The sequence below is a fragment of the Balaenoptera borealis genome (genome assembly GCF_965194805.1).
Source record: "Balaenoptera borealis genome assembly, chromosome: 1".
Lineage (NCBI taxonomy): Eukaryota > Metazoa > Chordata > Mammalia > Artiodactyla > Balaenopteridae > Balaenoptera > Balaenoptera borealis.
The window spans coordinates 194,466,049-194,490,894 of NC_138860.1; the positions used below are offsets into that span (position 1 = coordinate 194,466,049).

Below are 24,846 nucleotides of genomic sequence, written 5' to 3' on the forward strand. Positions count from 1 at the left end.
CGTAAACACCCCCTGGGGCAGGACCTCGTGCTGTGCACAAAGCCCTGCAGACCCTTGGGGCTCACCTGGGGTTTCAGTTATACTCATTCCAGCAAGCCTTCCAGGTGCAGGAAGCTGCTCACCTGCATCTTGCCCGGCCGCTGCGCCTTCCTCTTCTCTCCAGTGACCGCAATTGCTGCAAAGTGCTGGATCACACGCTTGGTGTTCACTGTCTTCCCAGCCCCGGATTCTCCGCTGTTGATTTAAAAGTAAGTGAGAGGGACTTCCCTGGTGGTCCAGTGGTAAAGAACCCGCCTTGCAATGCAAGGGACGCGGGTTCAATCCCTGGTCAGGGAACTAAGATCCCACATGCCGCGGGGCAACCGAGCCCGCACGCCATAACTACTGAGCTTGCGCGCCTCAATCTGAGCCCACGTGCCACAAACTACAGAGCCCACGTGCTCTGGAGCCTGCGTGCCACAACTAGAGAAGAGAAAACCCGCCCGCCACAACTAGAGAGAAGCCTGTACACCACAGCGAAGAGCCCACGTGCCCCAACAAAAGATCCCGAGTGCTGCAACTAAGACCCGACACACCCAAAAATAAATAAAATATAATAAAGTAAAATAAAATAAAATAAAGTGAGATACACAGACATAGAGAACAGACTTGTAATTGCCAAGGGGACCAAGGAAAGGGGGAATGGAGGACAAATGGATTGAGAGTTTGGGATGAGTAGATGCAAACTATTAGATATAGAATGCATAACCAACAAGGTCCTACTGCATTGCACAGGGAACTATATTCAATACCTTGTGATAAAACAAAATGGAAAGGAATATGAAAAGGAATATATATGTATAACTGAATCACTTTGCTGTACAGCAGACATTAATACAACATTGTAAATCAAGTATACTTCAATAAAATAAATTTTTTTAAAAAAGTAAGTGAGCTAAAGGAGAGCAGAAGGAATGGACAGCCCCTTCCAAGTCATCATGGCAACAACACAGGTTACTGACGCGATGAGGACGGACTGGTTGTCTCGATCTAGAAATGCAGAAGGAAGCAGGACAGAATAAATAAACAACATACAGGCAGGATATGCAAATCAGGTAACATTGAGGGTAGACAGAGCCCATGAGTTCTAGTTCTGGCTTTGCCATTAACTAGTGGTGTGATGATTTGGGCATGTCGAATCTTCTTGGAGGCAATTTGTGCAGATTTCCCAAATGCTGGATGTGTAACGTGGGCAGCATGGGAAGTGAACGGTGAGTCCCACAGTGTGGAAGTTATTCGTGTTCACAGATCTTTACCTCCTCAATAGCGCTTTCTTATCTCCCTTTTCAACAAAGAAAGCAAGTCTCAGACTTAGAACTTGCAAGAAGCCACAGCTTCTAATTAGAATTTATGGACACTGATTTGTTGTCATTGCCTTTTTCTTTCACCTTTACTTTCTACTTGTGGACAGTGACCGTGGTTTTCCATTTACAAGAGTGTTATAGGTTGAATTGTGTTCCCCCCAACAAACTAATATGTTGAGGCCCTAACTAACCCCCAGTACCTCAAAATGTGACCTTATTTGGAAATAGGGTCATTGCAGATGTAATTAGTGAAGATGAGGTCATACTGGAGGAGGTGGGCCCCTAATCCAATATGACTGGTGTCCTTATAAAAAGAGAAATTTGGAGACAGATGAGAACACAATGTGAAGATGAAAGTGCAGATCAAGGTGATGATTCTATAAGCCAAGGGATGGCAAGGATGGCCAGCAAACCACCGGAAGCTGGGAGAGTGGCCTGGACCACATTCTCCCTCTCGGCCCTCAGAGGGAACCAACCCTGCTGACACCTTGATCTCAGACTTCCAGGCTCCAGAGCTGTGACACAATGCATTTCTGTTGCTTAGGCCACCCAGTGTGTAGTACTTGGTTACGGCAGTCCTAAGAAACTAATACTAATAGTGATATTATTCTTCCTTTTTTTAAAAAATAGTTTTCCTCCAGATCAAAGGGCAGATTTGTTCGGTTCCTATTTTGTTTATATTTTTGGCCACGCCACGTGGCATGTGGGATCTTAGTTCCCTGACCAGGTATCGAATCCGTGTCCCCTGCAGTGGAAGCACAGAGTCTTAACCATTGGACCACCAGGGAATTCCCTATTCTTCCTTTTTGAAATGGACGGAACTTCAGTCACTATAAGGAAAGATTTTAAATATGCAGAAATGGCCAGGATTGCGAATGTGACATTGGAATGGCTGAAGTTTGGGCAACATTGTCCTGGATGACTTTTAAGCATCTTCAGATCTCAGATGCTTGCTTCTACTTCTTCTCTCTGCACCAAGTCAAATCAGGTGAAAGTGGAACAGACCGAAGTGATGTTAGGCATGACAAGGGTGACAGTATTACCACATCTCTGCTATTTCATCTGCTATTCTGGAAATTTAAGGAGGAGAAAGAGGGAGCCTGAGAAAACAGGTGAAGGGAAGTTGCTGTGCCCATTTCTCCAACTTTGCATTCCTAAGTGGCTACTAATATAGTCTCTCTTCCAAGTGTGCTCCTGTTGGGGGTTTCTTTGGAGTTGGGGGCAGCGCATCTCCTTGTGCTTCACATCCACCCCCAGAGAAGCATGTACTTAGTGTGGCTTCAGTCCCAAGCTCTGGCTTAAGAACCGTGACTGGTAATGGAAGATACTGCGCCCCTGGCTTTCCATCCTGACATCCTCTGAATCTACTGAGGTCACTTTGGTCATTGCACCGTTTGGATGACCAAAGCCTGTGAAGGGCTCGAGTAATTAACTAAGAACCAGTGCAGTTAAAGGACTTGAATACTTCACTAAAACTATTTTTTAAAATATGGATTAAAGAAATTACTCACCAGTCAACATGAACTGATAGGCGTTGTCAGAGATGGAGAAGATGTGCGGCGGGGCCTCCTGGTGCTTTTTCCCTCTGTAGGCCGTCACCACCTCAGGGTTGTACACCGGCAGCCACTGGTAGGTGTTGACGGTGACACAGAAGAGGCCTGAGTAGGTCTGAGAAAATCAGAAAATTCAACCTATGGATCTTGACTTTACTAAGAGAAGGAAATGGAATAAAGAGAGGTTGAAGGGTACTCACGTAGATCATCCAGGCTGCGTAATGCTCTTTGAGGTTGTACAACACTCCTGGCTCGTGTAGGTGGGTCATCATGGCCATGTCCTCGATCTTGTCAAATTTGGGAGGGTTCATGGGGAAGACTTGGTCACTGTTCGGAGTGAGTGTCTGGATATTGAGAGGAAAATCACATGATGAGTGGGAGAGCCGATGTGGTGACCTACCAGTGGGGTGAAAATGGTGAGATATTGTGGTGAGATTACCCCATTACCGTGGTTAACGTTATGGATCATTTCTGTGCCCAGAGATGATCCGTAAATAACTGTTCTTGATAAATCTAAGACTGGTCAAACTGTATAACGAATTCTGGTCTGATGCCCCCAAGTCAGCATGCCATTCTGTGTGCCAGAAGAGGGTTACAGGTGTGCAAAGTTATAGAGCCCTTCAGCCTCAGGGTGGCCAGGTGGAACTCAGGATGGCCAAGGCCACAGCAGCTTGCCTCTGTTTACCCCATTTGCTATGAGTGCTGCAAAGAGATCAAGCTTGGAAGATTGGAAAAAACTCTTCCAGTGTATTCTGTAAATCTCCACCTCAATACCTCTGCTCATGTGGGTCCCTTTGTCTGGAATATATCTACATTGAAATTACATCTAGCAACCTTCAAAGCTCTTCTGAAGTGCCACCTCTTCCATGACCTGTTTCTTCTCTCCCCTGTCTTTTCAAGGCTTCCAGAATTCCTTGCACCGCTGCCCTAATAGTTAAAACATTTGGACTTGAAGCATGGTCCATGCCTGAACAGTATTTTGAGACTATTACCTAATTTTCCCCTCTCTGTTTTCCCTCCCCTTTAAGCATACAACTGGCACTCCATTACTCAGGAAAGGTAGAAAATAGGGCATAAAAGCGAGAGAGCCTGTAAGCCTTTCTAGCGTTTGTTTTCCAAAAGCCCGAATCCTCAGAAGAGCTTTGAGGGTTTTACCGAAAAGATAAAAGGGAGGAGATTTGTTGATATAGACCAAATCTCTTGAGGAAAGGAAGCCCTTCTGCCCCACCGCCCTAAACTAGAGAGAGAGGGACATCCAAAATAGCATAAGGAAGATGGAAAAATCTGTGTGTCCTGAAGGTTCAGAAACTGGGGCGCTCCTTCCACTTCCGGGACTGCAGGGCCTGCGGTCTCCCGGGCTCCCGCACGCACCGACTTGCCAACGAGACAAAGGACGGGGGCGCGCTGCCAACGGCGACGCGTGGCGTCATGCGTCGCGGGGCGCGCCTCGGCCTGCGCGCTTGCACGCGTCCTGGGAGCCGCTGACGGGCCTGCGCGCCGGTGCGGAGCCGGAGGCGGGCCGCGGGGGCCCAAAGACGGAGAGGGCGGGGCCGGCTCCGGGACCGAGGCGGCAACACGCCGAGCGAGCGCCTGTGCCCGAGGGCAGCGATGCTGTGGTTCCAGGGCGCCATTCCGGCCGCCATCGCGTCGGCCAAGAGGAGTGGCGCGGTCGTCGTGGTGTTCGTGGCAGGTGATGATGAACAGGCTACACAGATGGCTGCAAGTTGGGAAGATGAGAAAGTGACAGAAGCATCTTCCAACAGTTTTGTTGCTGTGAAAATCGATACCAAAAGTCAAGCCTGCCTACAGTTTTCACAGATCTATCCTGTAGTGTGTGTTCCATCCAGTTTCTTTATTGGAGACAGTGGAATTCCCTTGGAAGTAATAGCAGGAAGTGTTCCTGCAGATGAACTTGTTACCAGAATCCACAAAGTCCGGCAGATGCACTCGTTAAAAGGTGAAATATCAGTGGCAAATAGTGGCCAGTGAGAAAGTTCAGTCTCTACTCCATCCACCTCATTTGATCAGAACAACACTTCTGAAAACTGTCAGTCCAGAAATGTAGAGCTCTGTGAGACACCACCCACTTCTGATACAAAGTCAGATTCTGCAACAGGAGGAGAAATTTCAGGCCAGGCCACTGTGTCTCCAGAGCCTGGTGGATGTTCAAATCAGAGACCTACAGAGGAGCTCACCGTCAGAGTGGAAAGACTAACCAAAAAACTTGAAGAAAAGAGAGAAGAGAAAAGGAAAGAGGAAGAACAGAGAGAGATTAAGGAGGAAATTGAGAGGAGGAAAACTGGAAAAGAAATGTTGGATTATAAAAGAAAGCAAGAAGAAGAATTAACAAAAAGAGTGTTAGAGGAAAGGAACAGAGAAAAGGCAGAAGATAGGGCAGCTCGAGAGCGTATAAAACAGAAGATTGCACTGGACCGTGCAGAGAGAGCTGCTCGTTTTGCAAAGACAAAGGAAGAAGTAGAAGCTGCTAAAGCTGCTGCCCTGCTGGCCAAACAGGCAGAAATGGAAGTCAAGAGAGACTCTTCCACAACAGAAGGAAGCAGTGTTGCGAGAATTCAATTCCGTCTTCCTGATGGTTCTTCCTTCACAAATCAGTTCCCTTCTGATGCTCCTCTAGAAGCAGCAAGGCAGTTTGCTGCACAGACTGTTGGCAACACTTACGGTAATTTTTCATTAGCGACAATGTTTCCCAGGAGGGAATTTACCAAAGAAGATTATAAAAAGAAATTACTGGATTTGGAACTTGCCACAAGTGCTTCAGTGGTACTGTTGCCAGCAGGAAGACCAACTACATCCATGGTACATTCTTCCAGTGGCGACTTTTGGACATTCTTGGGGACAGTACTTTACCCATTCCTTGCCATCTGGAGATTGATTAGCAACTTCTTATTTAGTAATCCTCCTCCTGCACAGACCTCGGTGAGAGCAGCATCATTGGAATCCTCAAACCTTGCATCCTCTAGCAACTCAGAAAAAAGGGAACCAGTCAGAAAAAGAGTGCTGGAGAAACGGGGGGAAGACTTTAAAAAGGAGGGCAAGATATATAGATTGAGGACTCAAGACGATGGTGAAGATGAAAACAACACTTGGAATGGAAATTCTACTCAACAGATGCAGTGTGACAAGGACAATATGTGCAGTAATCATTGTTTCTCTTATGATTTAAGTCAACTAAAACTCTACTGGAGAAGTGGGACTGCTTTATGTTTTCCAACTCATCTACAAAGTGTCTCTTTATTCCTGCTTAGTGGGTTAAAGTTGTTTAACCTCAGATAAGTCAAGAGATAAAATAACTGGCTGCTAGGTCCTTGTATATGGTAAGCAACTGCTAGAAGCCTAAAATAGCAAAAGGTCTGCGACAGCCTCCCTTTATCAGCTTTCTTGTTTAGTATTTCATATGCCCATTAGCCCTGTGCTCTCAGATGATATGTTTTGTTTAGGGCTGTTTTGCTCCAGAACTCCTCAGCCCACACAAAGTAACTGGTGTGTCACTGAATAATTTGATCTTGAGTCAGAGCGTTTTAACTAGCCAATCAGATGATAATTTGGGTTTAACTTTTCTCTTCTTGCTCATCAGCTGCAAGCAAAATCTTGTAGTTTTTAATCTTACTTAAACACTGGATAAAAAAATCTTTTCCAAAAAAAAAAGAAACTGGGGCTTGTTTCTTAGCAATCCTTCAGGGGGGGCAGTGACACCCCATGTGGTATTACTGAAAATGTGGCATGGCTCTGGGGAGGGGACCCCAATAGTAACTCCAGAAAATTTATTTCCGGCCCTGTGAAAAGAGGCTGACACCAGAGGTTAAGTTTAATAATAACAATCATCATCATCATCATCGTCATCATCATCTGTCTTGTATGCTTGAATTTGTGAACTGCGATTCATACCTACCATGTACTCTTTTTTAAAAAAATTATTTTATTTATTTATTTTTGGCTGCGTTGGGTCTTCCTTACTGCACACGGGCTTTTCTCTAGTTGTGGCGAGTGGGGGCTACTCTTCGTTGCGGTGCACGGTCTTCTCATTGTCATGGCTTCTCTTGTTGCAGAGCACAGGCTCTAGGCACACGGGCTTCAGTAGTTGTGGCGCACGGGCTGAGTAGTTGTGGCTCGCGGGCTCTAGAGTGCAGGCTCAGTAGTTGTGGCGCACGGGCTTAGTTGCTCCGCGGCATGTGGGATCTTCTGGGACCGGGGATTGACCCCGTGTCCCCTGCATCGGCAGGCGGATTCTTAACCTCTGTGCCACCAGGGAAGTCCCCATACCCGCCGTGTACTCTTGATTCCTACACTAGATGATAAACTTTGGGGAAGCGGGACTGAGATTTGCTCATATTTGCAGAGTGATAGACACTGTGACCTAGACATGGTGCGTGTCCAGTAAGGATTGAATTGAATGGTGCTCTGTAATTCTCTGCATTAAATTAGGCATTGCCTCTGGAGCTCCCTCTGTAAGTCACTCTGCAGCCTAGAGAGTTCTATTTGGTATATTCGCCCATCCAGCAGCAATCTGTATCAATCTCTCCCTTAAACAGTCCAAACTCTTCCACCACCACCTTCCCCTTTCTCCAAAGCAAACATCATAAAAACTCTCAAAGCCCAAGTCCTCGAAGGAAAGAGCCAGAGGAAAGGTATGTGCCATGGCAGTTTTTACCTGCGACTTCACTCAGAGTAGATCAATGTGAGTCTTGTTCTATCTTCAGATTCCTATGGGCCAGCATGCAATTTCTACTATTCTACTCCAAAGGCAAAGGGGGATGCCCATGTTAGCAAGGACATCTGAGATCAACACTTACCCGGTTGTCGAGGGTCTCGACTGTGACTTTGTCATTTTCCTTGCTCTGGATCATACCTTTCACATAAAATTCCTTATCATCCACTGCAAAGCAAGCTTTCTTAGAATCAAATGGGAGATTTGGAGCCTCGATTCTCTCCTTCTCTGATTTCCACAGGTAGGGAGCTGCTTCTCCAAAAATGGCCATCTCTGCATCAGAGCTCATGACTGCAGGGGCTGGGAAGACCAGGGCTGCTGAATCTGGAGCTTTGGGGAGCTCCATCCTGTTATTTCCATTCAGACAGGGGGCCAGATTCAAAAGTTCCTGGGATTAACCTACGTTCTGAGGAATCCAGGACCTGGTATAGGGGCCTAGAGTGGGCAAGTGGGGGTGAGCTAAAGGAGATATTTTACTCCAAGAAAAAAGTTTGAGGGGACATCTCTTAGTCCAGCTCCAGGTGTGGAAGTCTAAACCAATTAGAGGAAGACAAGCTGAGCCTAATAAAGGAGGCCTCAGAAAATACTTCCTTAATTACACATCACATTTGAGCCTCATGATCTCGGTGTCATTCCCAAATCTTAAGGGTGTCTGAAAAGAATTACTGGAATGTTGATAATTCCTAGTAGAAAGTTCAGATAGCCCAGTGAAAAGTAATGACTTGAACATAAAGTACTGCCACACTTGTTTAGCCAATTACAGGCAACAAGGTGATAGGAGACATTATGGCCTAGTGCAATGGTTCCAAACTTTAATATGCACCAGAATTACCTGGAGAGCTTGTTAAAACACAGATTTCTGGGCCTCACCCCCAGAGCTTCTGATTCAGTAGGTATGGGATGGGGCCTGAGAATATGCATTTCTAGCAAGTTCTTAGGCAATGCTTGTGGTGAATTCATCAGCTGATGGTGAATTCATCATTGTGGTCCAGGGACCACACTCTGAGAACTGCTGGTGTAGGGCCTTCTGACTCCAAGAGTGGTCCTTGAACACGTTGCATCAGCATCACCGAGGAGTTGTTAGACATTCAGAATCTCAGAACCACCCCGCATTACAAAACCAGAATCTGCACTTTAACAAGATCTCCAGGTGATTTCTAGGCATAGTAGAGTTGAGAAGTACTGGGCTTAAGGCAGGGGTCTCCAAACTTTAGTTATGTGTAGCAGTGTCGGGGTGTGACAAACAGTGTTTAATTAAATACCTGCTTTAGAACTCACTGCTTAGCCTGTGTGTGTGTGTGCATGTACGTGTATGGTGTGTTTATGTATCTTTCTGCCTCTCTCTCTCTGTCCACCCTCCCGCTCATCCCTCCCGTCACTTCTTTCCAAACCATCCCCTTTCATAGACCTTCTCTGTATGTGTTTTCCTTGCTTAGAAGCTAGAAAAATTTGGCTTAAAGTCCCGGCACTGAACTTGGTCAAACCACTTAACTTCTTTGGGCCACTAATTTCACTTAAAATGAAGAAGCAAGCCTAGCTCATTTCTAAGGCCCCTGCAGGTTGTGTGACTTTTCTGGTTCCTTTTCCTCATCTGCATTTGCTTTTCCTGTTCCCTCTGGACCTCTTCCCGTATCCTTCCTGACCCTCTACTTCTTTTCCCCACAACTCTTCCCCTTCTCCCTTTCTTTCTCTGCTTTTTCCTTTCCATACATTCTTCTGTAAGTGACCATAAAATGGAGTTCAATTACACACATGTATCCCCATATCTCTCTTAAGAAATAGGTCATATGTTTTGAATAAAGCCTTTTATGTTTCCTATTAAAAGTGGGAAAATTGAACATTTTATGGTTGTCTCTTGGAACTTCCCCCGCCCTCAATCTTACACTTTATGAAATTACTCTTCATTGGTAACTGACTGTTGTTTCAATATCCCTCCTTGAGATTCTGGGGGGATCTAGTCCTACAGAAAGAGGAGCAACTGCTTCCCTCTGGATCTTATTCAGGATAAGTTGCATTTCGATTTTACTTTGGCCAGCGGCTCTGCTGAACCATCTGTGTGCTCGTGGTTAAGTTTTCATAGTTAAGAGATTGGAGCTCAATATAGCACCGCAAAGAGGACCTCTGGCTTGCAGGCTTCATGCGGTTTAAATTTTCTCAGTTACTGCCTGGTGGAGAGGAAGAATTCATCCATATTGTTTCCTCATCTGTGAAGATAGTCCCTACTTTTGTGGCTTAAGTGAGTTTTACGACAGCAGCAGTTCTCAAGCTTTGTTTTCTCAGAACCCCTTCACACTCTTAAAAACCATTGAGAACCCAGTGAGTTTGGTTTATGCAGGTCATATCTACCAATATTTATGGTATTAGAGGTCAAAATTGAGAAAATCTAATTCATTTAAAGTTCCTATCAAATTCATTGCATGTTAACATTAATGACATATTTTTATGAAAAGGACTATATTTTCCAAAACAAAAAAATTAGTGGCAAGAGTACCGTTGTTTTTCATTTTTGCAACTCACTTTAATGTCTGCTGAGTAGAAGATGGATGGATTTTCATGCCTGCTTCTGTATTCTGTCTGTTGCTGTATGGTTTTTTGTTTTTTGGTTAAAGTAGATATAGAAAATCTTTCACAGATATATAATTTGGAAAAGGAAAGAGTATTTTAATTGCCCTTTCACATAATTGTGGAAATTCTTTTTAGATACTATACCAAAACTTGACACGTGGTAGTTTCTGTGGTAGTTCCTTAAAGGCTAGTTGCAATGTAGAATCTGAAACCATATCAACAAACATTATGATCTGTTGGTCTGTGTTGAACTTTGAATGAAATTTTACCCATGTGTAAACATCATACATTGATCATTTGGAAAATATTGTTCACTGAATTATACAGAACTTCCAAATATTGGCACGTTTCATTATACAGTATAAAAAATCACAATCATTAATATCAGTACTGATCTCATTAGAAAATTCAAATATTAGGACGTTGTCAAGCTAATGATAGTAGATACAAGTCTTACAAAATTTTAAGTTTTGCTTGAAAACTCAACTATATCATTAGTAAAAAATACTGTCAGTAGTTTTCCTTGAAAGGATAAACACACTTGACTGCTTTTTGAGAAACTGTGTGCCAGATATACAAGTCTGAGAAACAATAGTTTGTCCGCTAGTCATTCTTTCAAGTAAAAATGGTGCTTCATGAATCAAGTGGCTGGTTCATCTTGCAACTCAGACAACTGCACATGTGTTTTTCCTTGAGACAAATGTCAAAGTCCAGTGTGCAAAAGGAGTGCTTTTCATGGACTTCCTGTTTGATCATGTAGAATATTATAAAGATGTGGATAAATTTGAGATGTAGTCAAATTAATACTTTCCACTGCTGCAAATTTTAGGTCATTTTTCAATGAAGCTGGCTTTTTAAAAAAATATTTATTTATTTATATTTATTTTTGGCTGCGTTGGGTCTTTGTTGCGCGTGCAGGCTTTGTCTAGTTGCGGCGAGTGCTACTCTTCGTTGCGGTGCGCGGGCTTCTAATTGCAGTGGCTTCTCTTGTTGCGGAGCATGGGCTCTAGGCATGCGGACTTCGGTAGTTGTGGCACACGGGCTCAGTGGTTGTGGCTCACGGGCTTAGTTGCTCCGCAGCATGTGGGATCTTCCCAGACCAGGGCTCGAACCCGTGTCCCCTGCATTGGCAGGCGGATTCTTAGCCACTGTGCCACCAGGGAAGTCCTGAAGCTGGCTTTTTAAATTAAAAAAAATTATTTTTCACTGTCAGTGTATGGCTGTGAAGAATACTATGACTATTAGTACAGCTTGGTGCCATGTGTTGATTTGTAATAAAGTGTCAGATCGTCTATCCATCCTTGCTTTTGCATCATTAAGTCAACACAGTGAAGAAAGCACATGGCATCTGGGTATTATGAAAATTGTTTTGACCTCATGTACCTCTTGAAAAGTTCTTAGGAATCTCCAAGGATCCATGGGCCACAGTTTGAGAATGGTTGCACTATAGTGTGAGGGAATCTCATCAGGCTGCAAGTGTATGATCTGATGTCATTTAGCTTGACTTAGTGTTCAGCCTGCTACCCAAAGTGTCGAAAGTTGATCCACATCAAAATCATCTGCAACAGAATCTCTGTGGTTGGGACTGAGGAAACTGAATTGTTCTCAAGGGCCTCAAACACAGTGATGTTTGGGAGCATTATTTTGCTTTTATAAAGCCACTCTTTCCAAAACCATGGCATAGTCCCAATGGTCCAATACAAAATGATTTTAGGCAACTATTTCTTAATTTTAATAGTTATATTAAAGTCTATTACCTTATTTCAGCAAAATGTAAGATGCCATCGATTGTAAGATAACCTATTTTGTGTCCCACTAATAAAGGAAAACACCCTGCTAATTACAGTACTCCTTTCATTGATTATAAGATGCATCCCAAGTTTAGAGATAATATTTTGTGAAAATGTGAAGAAAGTTAGAATAAAATAGAATAATATGTGCTAACGACTTAGAGACAGTGAAATATCTGTTTATAGTAGTGATATAAAGCAGTGTTTCTCAAACTTTGGTGGGCATAGGAATCCAACTGGGAATCTTGTTGAAATAGATATTCTGATTCAGCAGAGCTGGAGTAGAGTTTGAGATTCTGAATATCTAAATGTCTCAGCTGATGCTGAGATAGACTGTCCGGACTTTCATAGCAAGCATATAGGGTAACTTTGAAAAACACATCTAAGAAGAAAAAGGAATCAAGGTAAATCAAAATATTAAGTGAATTAGCAGTACTGGTCTTAAATGGGTATTGCAAAATTTGTGATAGTAGTATAAGAATGAAGTCTGAAGTTGGGGAAAGACTACAATGACTCATGGTCAAACTATACCTTTAGGTCTCTTAGAAAAACAAGACTTTCCATCTGGGATTCAAGTCACTGCGTGTGTTGAGGTGAAGATTTTTCTTCTTCCACCCACAGCTCTAACCATGACTCAGAATCCAGTATCTCCTACTTTTACTGCCTAGATGATGCATGAGTTGTCTCAGCGATATTCTTGCAAATGTGTTGTCCAGCCTACTCAAATGCCTTCAAGATGACTTTTTTCCCTTTTGAAAATTTTGGAAAATCATTTGGGGTAGTTTCTGCAGGCCAAAGATACTTCTTGCTTTAATCTGAAATGTGGCTCTCTGTGACTTCAGGATGTTTGATCCTCCTTTCGGCTCTTGGTAACAACAGAAAGAGTTCAAACCTTCTCCCCACAAGAAAACTCTTCACCCATTTGGTGGCTGCTCTGGATTCTCCTTAGCTTTTTTTTTTTTTTTTTTAATGTGGACCATTTTTCAAGTCTTTATTGAATTTGTTACAGTATTGCTTCTGTTTTATGTTTTGGTTTTTTGGCTGCAAGGCATGTAGGATCTTAGCTCCCAGACCAGGGATTGAGCCTGGAAGGCGAAGTCTTAACCACTGGACCTCCAGGGAAGTCCCTCCTTAGCTTTTTCTTTTCCAGGCTAAGTAGCCCCAGTGCTGTCTTCATCTGTTTCTTCCGTGATGTGCTTCTGCATCTCCTTTACCATCACAGTGAGTTCACTCCTGTTAATCTCTTAAGTGTGACATCCAGACCACATGTTGTCCTCCATCAGCATGTGCCCTCACCTCTCCTGACCTAGGTGTCATGCCCTCTGGCAGCCTCCTCACACCGATGGCTCACAACTCACTATCAAGCAAAGCCCCTCAACGCACGCTGTGTGCGTCCGGTTGCTAAGTCAGATCTTGTCCCCATATTTATACAACTGTACTCTGGGACCCAGTGCTAAAACCATGTATTCTTGGCTGATAAAACTTTCCCTTGTTAGGTCTCATCCAACTCTCTTGGCATGACTCATGGTGTCCCTGGAAACTCTACCCCCAGAAAGTCCCCTAATTATCTGCTTCTTGGTTTTGAGAGCTTGACCTGCTTCCAGCCCTACACAGCTGTGTCCCTCCAACCATCCCCTCTGTTCCTGTCTTTAGGGGTCTTCCAATGGGGATGGCCATCCCAGTCTCCCTGACCTCCAGCACCACCTTCTGAGTGCTCCCCAACCCCTCTTACTGCTGTCAGTGCGCTATGACACTGCTCTCAACTTTCAGCCCTCTCCTGGGAACTTCTCAGCTACTGCATCTTGTCAGCAACGGTGTGGTCATGACTTAATTATACTTTGGTTTCCTTGGTCCTAATTCATCTAGAATTACTTCCAATAAACACAAATCTTGAGGTGGGGGAGTAAGTTTTTTTTATTACTACAGTGGACATAGGTTTGAATCCATTTCTCCTTATTCTCTCAGCATCATTTGTGAGTAAAGACACAGCTGAGGGGATTCACGGGTGCGGCCTCTGCTCAAAACACAGCAAAGTTAGACTTGTGTGAAGACTGAATCTTGAGCCTACGAGCATCATGTTTGGGGCCAACCTAAGTATATTGACCTGGAGCTTGTGTGTCAAAGTTCTGCAGTGTGTTTTATTCCTGTTAGTGTGATGAGCAAATTTGGGAAGCCCTGCTTCCTTAGCTGCATATTTTGTAATCTGCCTTTAGTAATACTTAAGTAATGGATTTTAATTTCATCAGTTTCAGATTCCTCTGAGTGTGGCAAGAATGAGAATGTGTAGAACACTGTTTGCTAATTTCAATTATTGTATTCCCAATCAAGATGAAAGTGACTCTTACCTTCTTGGTTTCCAAAGCAATGGTTAGTGTCCTTCAGGAATGAAGTGGCTTCTGAGAGAGTGATTCCAGAAATCAAAACTAAACAAAACAAAGAACAAATGAACTATGAAGAGTTTAAATAAATCTAGAAATTGTACTTTTCTAAGTTTAGCTACATTTAAATAGTACACAGTGGATGGTGTGGGATGGAAATACATTTTCCATTTTTCCCTTCGGTTAAGTCATCATTCTTTAAATAATTGGGTAATTACAGCAGTGATTAACATTTTTTTGAGTATCTTCTGTGTGTGCAAAGTACCATGTCAGCTCCTTAAGGGGGTATAAAAAAGGATAAAGACAGTCTCTACCCTAAAGGAATGCAAAATTTAGGAACAGTTAAGAGAAATGCTCAAATAAATCTTTGAACAAGGAAGAATAATACAAATTCTGTAAGCGTCTAAATGAAGTGTTATGGGGACTTAGAGAGATGATGCTTCCGGCTGAGGGTAGGGGGCCGTGAGGGGTCAAAAAAGAAAGGAGGGAGGGAGGGGAATGATCCGGATTGTAACTTGGATGCTTTTAGACCAGAAGTTGAATTCTTTGGCAATGAGAGAAAAGTTGTGAATTATGGGCAAGACTTCTTTAAGAGGTCTAGGAAGGGCACTCTCTTAAATATCCTATATTCTCTTGGAGAAGATGAAGGTAGGGTAGCTGATAACTTACTTGGGACTAAGGAATCTCAGTCCAGAAGTTTATAACCTACATGAAGATCTCAGGATACCATAAGAGTCTGAATAATTTTCAATATCAAATTTAACTTAAACTTCCCATTTACCACACAGTACTTTTATGGAACCTGGGGAACATGTCGTGAAATACCATTTAGGCAGGAAGAGACATTTCAACACTTGCTTTCCTACTTTGGTCGTGTACTCTTGGTCTCTTCCTTTTATGAGTCTCTAATAATCTCCAGCTATATCCTAAAATTCTCACAACTTTCTCAGGAAAGGATTAAATGATTAAGTATCATATTCTGAATCCTTGGTTCAAACGAAATCACACTTGGAGGCAGAACCTCGGTTTTCTAATGCCAGCTCTGTAAAGTAGCTGTTGTAATTTCCTTGAGCTTTGGTTTCCTTCTGTAAATGAGACAGATGGACCAGAAAATCCCCAAGGTTTCTCTTAACCCTGTGAATGTATGACAGAAGGTATTCTGGTGAAGATGGTGGCCAGAAATCGAAGCATCGCAAGCTCCTAGAGCTACAGAACCCCTCTGAGGGATGCTCCTGCAGTGTCAGACATGACCCAGCCCAAAGTCCACAAGGCATGCCATGAATGAGCAGTCTGGACACTGGTCATTAATAAGCAAACGAGGATGCATTCTGAGGTGGATCAAATGCATGGGAGAATTTCTTCCCGCAATCATCTCCCAGAAATCCTGACATAAGAAAAAAATTTACATAACCAACCACAAAAATTTCAAATAATACTTCAAGGCAATCACAGAAGAGATATCACAAATTAGCATGTTTATTTGCTAACTGCAATTATAATACTGACCTAAACAATTAGAGGGGTAAGCACGTATTATATTCAGCTTTATATCCTGCAGGTTAGTTTTTTTTTTTTTGGTGTCATAATTGCTTATATTCTTGTCTTTTTACTCTTTGTAGAAGCTTCTTGAAAGGCCTCGCCATCTTGTCTCCCATATTGCCCTTAACACAGTTCCTTACGCTTAGTAGGCCCTCAGCAAAGGCTGCTGTGTTGCCTTCTCTCCTCTCCAGGTAACCTGATCAGGTATAATCACAGCTACATGGAGCAAAAAAGCGGGCACTTGTGAGCACTTACCTTGCGATGCTGTGGTCAAAGCAGTTTCGAAAGTGTGGCCCCCCAGCTCCCTTTATACTCCCAAATGCGCAAGCCCAGCACTCTAACGTGGCTGTATTGGGGGATCACCATTTACTCCTTAGATGTAAATGCATCGTAGCCCTGATCTTTCACTCTTGTTAAGTTACTTGGATAAATGACCAGCGGAGGCTGTATAATGCCAAGTCAGCTGCGTAGGGATTTTGACGTTGGACACAGATCTTTGAGACTTAGAGAGTTCTAGAGGCCGAGCAGAACTGGGGCAGAGTGTGCTAAGAAGGTCAGTGAAGGGCAGAGCCACAGGGTGAATTGTCAAGCGATGGATGATCAATAGCATGGATACTAAGTACGTCTCCTTTACCCAGCATCGTAAACATGAGGTGGTGTGCGCCTCTCCTCAGAAATCTCCGGAAAACATAAGATTGGCCATTTAACACATCCATTCTTTTTTTTAAAACGTTATTTTTTAATTGAAGTATATTTGATTTACAATGTTGTGTTAGTTTCAGGTATACAGCAAAGAGATTCATGTATGTGTATATATATATATATATATATATATACACACACACACACGCACACACACACACACACACATATATATCTATATATTCTTTTTCAGATTCATATCCCTTATAGCTTACTACAAAATACTGAGTATAGTTCCCTGTGCTATACAGTAGGTCCTTGTTGCTTTTCTATTTTATATATAGTAGTGTGTATGTGTTAATCCCAAACTCCTAATTTATCCCCCACCTCCCTTTCCCCTTAGGTAACGATAAATTTGTTTTCTATGTGTGTAGGTCTACTTCTGTTTTGTAAATAAGTTCATTTGTATCATTTTTTTTTTTTTAGATTCCACATATAAGGGATATCGTATATTTGTCTTTGTCTAGCTTACTTCACTTAGTGTGATAATCTCTAGGTCCATCTAACCCATCTATTCTTAGCCATTAATTTATTTTGTTAAAAAATCCATTGTAGATGGAAAACTTTCTAAAATGTATTATATATTATCTTGATTTATTTAATTTAGTATCTTGAATAGACTTCAACTTTTCCTTGATCACTCAGGGGCCTGGGAGGTGATGTAATAAAGTCGTCAGGGATATTATAGTTTCTTCGCGGATTTTACCCTGCACTAATTGTTCCTAGGTTGCAATGAATTTTTGTGTCACCTTTCTAGTTTTTATATCTACACCTTCACGGCAAGGTACTCAGCTGTATTCTGTCTGTGGTTAGTGTGTTTGCCTCTGTGAGCCCAATCTTCCTTTTTCTAATCTGCTATAGAATGGGAAACAGATGAGCAAGCTAAAGGAAAAAACAAACAAAAAAAAGGAGTCATAAGTTCCATGGGAAGTTCTAGAAGTTCTAATGGAAATACATGGTCTTTGTGACAACTCTTATGGTTGCTCGGGGTTGTTTTTTGGCTGAAACATAAGTAATGTTTGACTATGTAGGAATTACCATACATTTTAGAAGTTAGAGCCATTTACAGCAATACAGCCTGACTTGTTTATGTTGTATATGATCAATGTGTACTGAATTATACTCAATATTTTGTAATAACCTATAATGGAATATAATCTGAAAACAATAAAACTGAGTCACTTTTCCGTACACCTGAAACTAACACAATACTGTAAATCAACTATACTTCAATTAAAAAGAAAAAAAGATTCTCTAGTCTTCCAGTGGGTAGTCTCATATAGGTGAGGCATTTCCAAGGACAGTTTGCATTAGTCAAAATGAAATTGTGGACAAAGGAGAAACAGATAGGAATAGGACTTCCACGTAGCATTTTCCAAAGTAGATTTGACAGAATGCTGATTCTGAGAGAAACTGTGAAATAAAAGTTCCCGTGGCTAAATGAGTTCAGGAAATGTGGCCAACTCTATTCCCTGTTGCTGGAGATGCACCATAAATACTAGCATGCTAAGGGGCCTGAGAAGCCTTTCAGTAAAAAAATATGAAGAACTTTTTTGTACCTGGTGATCTGATGTTGGAACACCATCTTACTCCCTGCTTGAGAAAACAAGAGGAGAAGGCTGAAGGCTGCAATCCACAGAGAACTCGTCTCATTCTTAGTACCATTTGGCCCAGGAGAAAGCAACAGAGAATGATCAGGCATAAACACAGCTGCTTTTATCCAAGGGACAGTCTTTTGTATGTAACAGATGCTCAGTAGATTTTGTTCCTGTGTATAAATGAATAAGGACGATTCATGGGGAATCTGTGTTGAAAGAGGGCTGAAGTGATAAGGCAGAAAAGAATGGAATCAGACTCAGTCTCACTTAATAGTAATAGTTTATATTTATTAAGAACTCACTACGTGCCAGGCTTTATCCATATTGGCTCACTTAAGCATCATAATAACTTTGTGGGGTAGGTGCTAACATCATTCCCATTTTATGGCTGAAGAAATTTGGGCCAGTGAGAGTTTAAATAAACTGCCTAAGGCCACACAACTAGTAAGTGGCAGAAATGGGATTCAAATCCTCTCTGGCTCTAGAGCCAATGCCTATAACCTTTCACTTTTGCAAGCCCATCACTTTTGAGTGCTGGCAATGGGGAAAGGAGATATGAAATAGGGACATTGCTCCAAAGGAGGTGATAATGGACATGGGAAGAGAGTACATAGACACGAAAAGATAAATTACTTTTCCAAGGTTAAGTGCCAAGATGAGTGAGATGCACAGTGGACTAGATGTATGGACAAGGTATTTAAAACCCATAAGGTATGTTGTGTATGTAAAATATTCTCGAATTGTTATTAATGATAATGATACTGCTTTGGAGGAGAGATCTGAAGGGGATGGTGACTGTGGAGATAATAATAATAATAATAAAAACTAATAATAATGCTTTTTGTAGTTCTTTCCAGTTTACATAGCACTTTTGTATATTTTATTATGCTTATTTTTCTCTGCAAGCCTTAGGGGGTTATACTGTTTATATTCTTATTATTCCCATTGTCCATATGGGGAACTGAGGCCTAAGGGAGTTAAGTGATTGACCAAAAGGCCCCACAGCTAGTAGGCAATGGAGCCAGAATTGGAATCCCAGGTTGCTGATTCCAAAGCCTCGCCTTTTCCTCTATCCTCTACTCTCTCTTAAAGGAGGCAGATTTTAAGAGTACAGGGAGGAGGTTCCAGGCTTAGGGAACGTAGGGATTGTGGTTAGAAACAAGACTTCCCAGGGTGTGTTTCAGGAAGGTGGAATGGGCAAGCCTGGATGGAAGGGTTGGGGGTAACACGGAGGTGAGGCTGGAGAAGTGGGCTGGGCTTGTCTGTGATGGGCTCCCAATGCCCATGGAAGGAGTCAGGACATTATTCTGAGATCATTGGGGAACCTTTCAAGGTTTTAAGCAGAAAAGTGAACGTGTGTGTGTGTGTGTGTGTGTGTGTGTAGACACACACATATATCTGAACATTAGTATAGAACTGATGGTAGGATATAATGGAGAGGGAGAACCTGAGGTCCTAGAACCACTTAGCAACTATTTAGAAAATCTTGGTGTACAACTTGCCAAGATGATTATACAGGCTCTGATTTATGGGAGTAGGTGGGCAGTTAGAATTAACCCCTGGATGACCCTATAAATTCAGATGTGTGTTAAAATTCTCCATAGCACCAGAGGGCTGGCTTTCCCAGTGATTGTCCCCTGGTATCTCCGGGTCCATCCCGTAGGTTCAAGAAGAGTATTGTGTGGGCTTGAAGTTGTCTGCCTCACTGTCCCGTTTAGGCCTGGCAAAAAGAGAACCCCAGGAGGTGAAAGGAATATGTTTCTCTCATTTAAGACCTCTCTGAGCTCTAGACTTATTATTATTATTTTTAACATTTATTTATTTATTTAGGCTGCTCCAGGTCTTAGTTGCGGCATGTGAGATCCTCTTTGTGGCATGCGGGATCTTTAGTTGTGGCAGGCACGTGGGATCTAGCTCCCCGACCAGGGATCGAACCCGGGCCCCCTGCATTGGGAGCGCGGAGTCTTACCCACTGGACCACTGGGAAGTCCTCTAGACTTATTTTTCGAGGCCCTATCCCACATTAGTATATTACAATCCTCTCAACATAATATTAAACATGCAAGTAATATCTATTTGCATTGAATATAAAAATAATCATGGTGTAAAATGAAGAGGGCCTTGATTAAGCAGTACAGAAATGAGATGTAAAAGGAAAGAGAAAACCCAAGGGATACCCTGAAGGCAGGATCCACAAGACTTTGATGATGCCGAGTTTGAGGAGGAAAAAGGAATCAGAGGATCCTACCTTTCATCCAGCCCTCATTGCAGCCTAGAAATCTAGGGGCATGATACCTGCCCAGGAGAAATAGTGAAGGGGGGGAAATAGGAATTTCGATTTTGGACAGATTGAGATTGAGATGATGGTGATATCCAGCTAAGTAGGTAGAGATAAGGATTCAAAGTTTACATACAGGAGACATTAAGACTGAAGATGTAGGTCTGTGAGTATGAGGGTGTCACCTGTATGCAGTTGATAGTTGAACTTATTAAGGAAGCTGGGTTCTCAGAGAAAGGCTGCATGTTGAGGAGGTGAGAGGCCGAAATGAAGACAAAAAGAGTGGGAAAAAGAAAAGGTTATTCTTCAGGTAAACAAATACCTGAGTGAGATCTTGCTGGAGTCAAAAGAGCCACGTGGATCCATATTTTACTTCTGTCATTTACTGCCATAAATGGCAAGTCCCATCACCTCTCTTCGCAGCTGTGATGTTTTCTCCTTCTGCTGCAAAATCAGAAACATAATTCTGTTTCTGCCCAAGTCATGAGGATAGTGTGGGGATCAAATGAGATACTGTCAAGATGTGGCTGTCTCCGCAGGCAGTCTCTTTCCAGCCAGTGCCAAACAGTATGCTTCAATCTGTATCAACCTTGACACAGACCTTGGCAAATAATCCACTAGCACAAAAAACATAAGTGAGCAATGCAGGCTTTACTGAAGATTTTGTAGAGCAGACTAGAAGAGGATTATATTACATCCCCTAAAGTATTCAGTTTCCATCAGCAATGACTTCCACGAAGTCTATTTTCCGTCACACTGATGCAGGTGGTTGATTTCCTTTCTTCCCCTGAGGTGTCTGCCCGACCCCTGCGGGTACTCAGTTGTTCCTCTGTTACATGGGGCCCTTTAGCTCTGCCATTGACCTGCATGCCTACTCATCTGGTTACTCAACAAAATAAAAGTCCTCAAGTAAAGAACACCACTTTTATCCTTAGCAAGTTTGGTGATCACCTATTTTTACTCATATATTCCCCTTGGGAGCTTCAGCTTTATCCCACCACTATGCCCTGTAGTCCCCAGCTCACACCCCACACCATCATTCCATCTCTCCCAACCCTGAGAGGAGTTCTGTCAATGAGGGTTTTCTCCAGTCTTGTTACAAAATCATTTTGTCAACTCTAAAGTGATGGGAACTTCATTATTAGTGTCAGAAGAAGTCAAGGGAGGTGATATTTTCGAGAGGGTGGTATTTTCAAGAGAGAGGATATAGTAAAAAGCTCTACAGGGAAGATGGAGAAAAGGAGAACCATGAAAAGGGCATTGGGTCAGTCAGAGAGGTGATCCTGACATTAATGTCAGCAGGATGGTGGGGGTGGAAGCTTTGAAGGCAAGGATTAAGGAGTGAGCAGGTGTTAAGGAGGAAAACGTTTTCCTGATTTCCCTGGGAGCAAATCTCTCCACCAATCATTATATAAGGCGCATTCAGAGGAAATGCAGATTTGGATGGAGAAAGCAGCAGCAGGGCCAAATAGGCCCAGGAAACAAGTGTAATCAAGTTCATTCCGCAGAGGGCTACTTGAGAAGAAAGGGCAGTTAATTGTGCTGATAGGAGGATCATCCCTTACCCGTTACAACTATCTAAGAGCTATGTAACAGATGAAATTTCCAAAAGCAGCAAGAAGTTCCCCAGCCAGAAACAGAAATTTCTGGGCAAAAGTCACAGGACAGGTATATTAGTGAATGATACAAATTTATATTGAATCGCCTAATTAAAAATATTGAGTGAGAATATTAGATCCAGAACTAGAGGGCAACCTTGAATATTACCTAATCTAACCCTGATGTTACAGAATCAGAAACTGAGGTTCTGGACAGGTTACCTAATTAATGCTAATTAATTAGACAGACCCCCTTCCCATTCTACTCTCAGATCCAAGAGCGCTAGTTCAGAACTCTTTCAAGTGCAATACATAAACTTCCATACTGCTGGCATTTCTACACTACAATTTTGCAAAGCAAAAAGTTGATGGGCGATTATCCAGAGAAATATTTAAACTGATTTTCCTTCAATCAGTGAGGACATAGATTTATCAGTTTTACAGGTTGGAAAACTGAGGCTTGGCAAGATTAAGTGACTAGTCATACAGCTAGTAAGTGGCAGAATGGGAGCTAGAACAAGTCTGGTTTGAATCCAAGTCCAGTTTGTGTTTTCACTACAAGACAGCTGTTTCTGGCTTTGCAAGATCCTGTTAAGACACTAACGCTCTCAGAATTATACATGCTTCTCAGAATTACACGCAAACGAGGCATCCTTCTCTGAAAATATCATGGAGAGAGTGTGTGCATGGCCTGGGAACATTGTGTTCAGAGAAGAAATTCTACCAGTTAGGTCTGTCCAGTAAACTGGAGACTTTCTTATCTGGCCTCATAATCTTGACTGATGCCTGTGAGACTTAGGGTCCATGTCATTTGCCCTTTTTTGTCTAGTAGTTGTATTTTTTTTGTTGGTTTCTTCAGTGCTTAAAGCCTCATTAGAACTAAGAAACGCGTGATCAGTTACTTTTAATTTCAACTGTTGGGGTATGAAACAACATAGCCTAAAAAAAAAAAAAGATTTTATGCCCTTGGCTAGGCATAGCCCAAATGCATATTTACATTGTTAAGAGCTGCATGATAATGTAGTGACTAAGAGTGGACTTTGAGAGTCAGAATACTGAGGTTCAAATCCTGACTTCACTATTTAAACTATTTGAATTTGCGCAACTTATTCTACTTTTCTGAGCCTCAGTTTCTTCATCTGTAAAATGGGGATAATAACAATACCTAACTCATGGGGTTCTTGTGACAACTGAGTTAATAAATGCATGATAGGCTACTTTTTGAAAGTGACATGGAGTGGGTGAGGCCATGTCAACAGCAGAGCCTGAGACTTAGAAGCCAGGAACTTTCTCTAGAGAATGTACCAACCATTGCCTGTGCCAGAGGGTTCTGGAAGCCAGGACAGCATCTTCTATGTTGTTCTTTCATCTCTTTTTTGTTGCTGTTTGGTAAGGCCCATCAGCTGACCACAGCCTCACTACTGGCCATCCAGCCCTCCCATTCTACCCACTACATATAGCCAATTTCCTCTCCAGATGGCCCAGAACACTCTTAAGTCACCGCCACCCCCCACCCCCCACCCCCTCATTCCACACACTCACAACAATAAAACAAGACGAGGAAAATGGAGCCTAGATACCTCAAAGCAGGGTGACCAACCTTCCTAATTTGCTTGGAATTGAAGAGATTCCTGAGACTTCAGTTTTAAAATCAGGACAATCCTGGGCAAACCCAGATAAATTTATCACCCTACCCAAAAGGTGGTTGGGGGTATGATGGCAAAATCCTCAAACTTGACCAAGATGGGGCTAGATGGAACCAGCTTGAGATCTCTCACAAAACCAGGATGGTGATGAAATTCACATATGGAATTGCTAATTTTGAAGCTGTAATGCACAGAGCCGGTAACAGGGAGCATGCACGTATTCAATTGTTTATTCATCAAACATTCATTGAGGGCTTACTACATGCTGGGAAGATTTTAAGCACTAGGGAACAGAACAGGCAAAGTCTCTGCCCTCATGGAAACTCTATTCTAGTGTGTGTGTATGTGGGGACAGACAACAAACAAACAGATATCAAATGTCAATTAGTGATAAATTCTCTGAAGGAAAGGAAAATTAGGATAAGGAAACAGTGGCTGTGTGGGTTTGAAATGGATCAATCAGGATAAGTTTCTCTAAAGAGATGATATTTGAGCACTTAGAGGAAGAGCAAGCCAGGAGAATATCAACGGGGCACAGTATTCCAGGCAGAGGAAACAAATGCAAAGGCTCTGGGAGGGGAACTTGCCTGCACAGGAACAGAATAAAGGCCAGTAAGGCAGGGATGAAAGGAGCCAGGGATACAGTAGCAAGGAATGAAGTGGCAGAAGCGGCTAGGGGCCAGATGCTTAGAGCCTTGCAAACTAAGGTAAGGATTTAGGGTTTTAAATGCCAGCTGTTATTATAAAGGTAACGCTATTCTTCCATATTCTCTGCTGAGCGTTGGCTCTGTTATCTGCTGTTTTTCTACTCAGCTTTGCTTCACTCTGTCAAACAAAACGTTTAGCTGCTCTTCATTTAGCAAATGGCTTATAAAGACACCGTTCCAGGCATTGGGGATTAGAAGTTGGTTCTCTCCAACAGCTTACCATCTAGTTCGGGGAGGGTGGGTGGATCACAGTATTGAAAACACGTGAAAAAATCAGCAGCCGTGGACTTCCAAGGAAACAGCCGGTAACTACCGAGAAGAAAGGCGGTTTCAATTTCCCAGAGAGGTGAGGAGTTGCTTCCGGTGGGCCCCGGGGCATCATGGGAGGGGTGCGCCCCGGGGCATCATGGGAGGGGTGTGCCC

The 24,846-nt window shown here is 42.7% G+C and overlaps 1 protein-coding gene and 1 pseudogene across 2 annotated transcripts; one reads left to right on the forward strand and one right to left on the reverse strand.

Annotated features, from left to right (window-relative positions):
* Nucleotides 1-70: 70 nt before the first annotated feature.
* On the reverse strand, nucleotides 71-24,831 carry LOC309623126 (myosin-13-like). The gene is made up of 6 exons (XM_082379670.1): nucleotides 24,644-24,831; nucleotides 14,323-14,400; nucleotides 3,097-3,240; nucleotides 2,855-3,011; nucleotides 1,002-1,029; nucleotides 71-234 (listed from the first exon to the last, which is right to left on the reverse strand). Exons 3-6 carry the CDS (start codon nucleotides 3,205-3,207, stop codon nucleotides 84-86), a joined length of 447 nt encoding a protein of 148 aa, XP_082235796.1. The 5' UTR covers nucleotides 3,208-3,240; nucleotides 14,323-14,400; nucleotides 24,644-24,831; the 3' UTR covers nucleotides 71-83.
* On the forward strand, nucleotides 3,620-6,556 carry LOC309610499 (UBX domain-containing protein 4 pseudogene; annotated as a pseudogene). Its single transcript has one exon. The product of its transcript is annotated as a UBX domain-containing protein 4 pseudogene (transcript).
* Nucleotides 24,832-24,846: the final 15 nt, after the last annotated feature.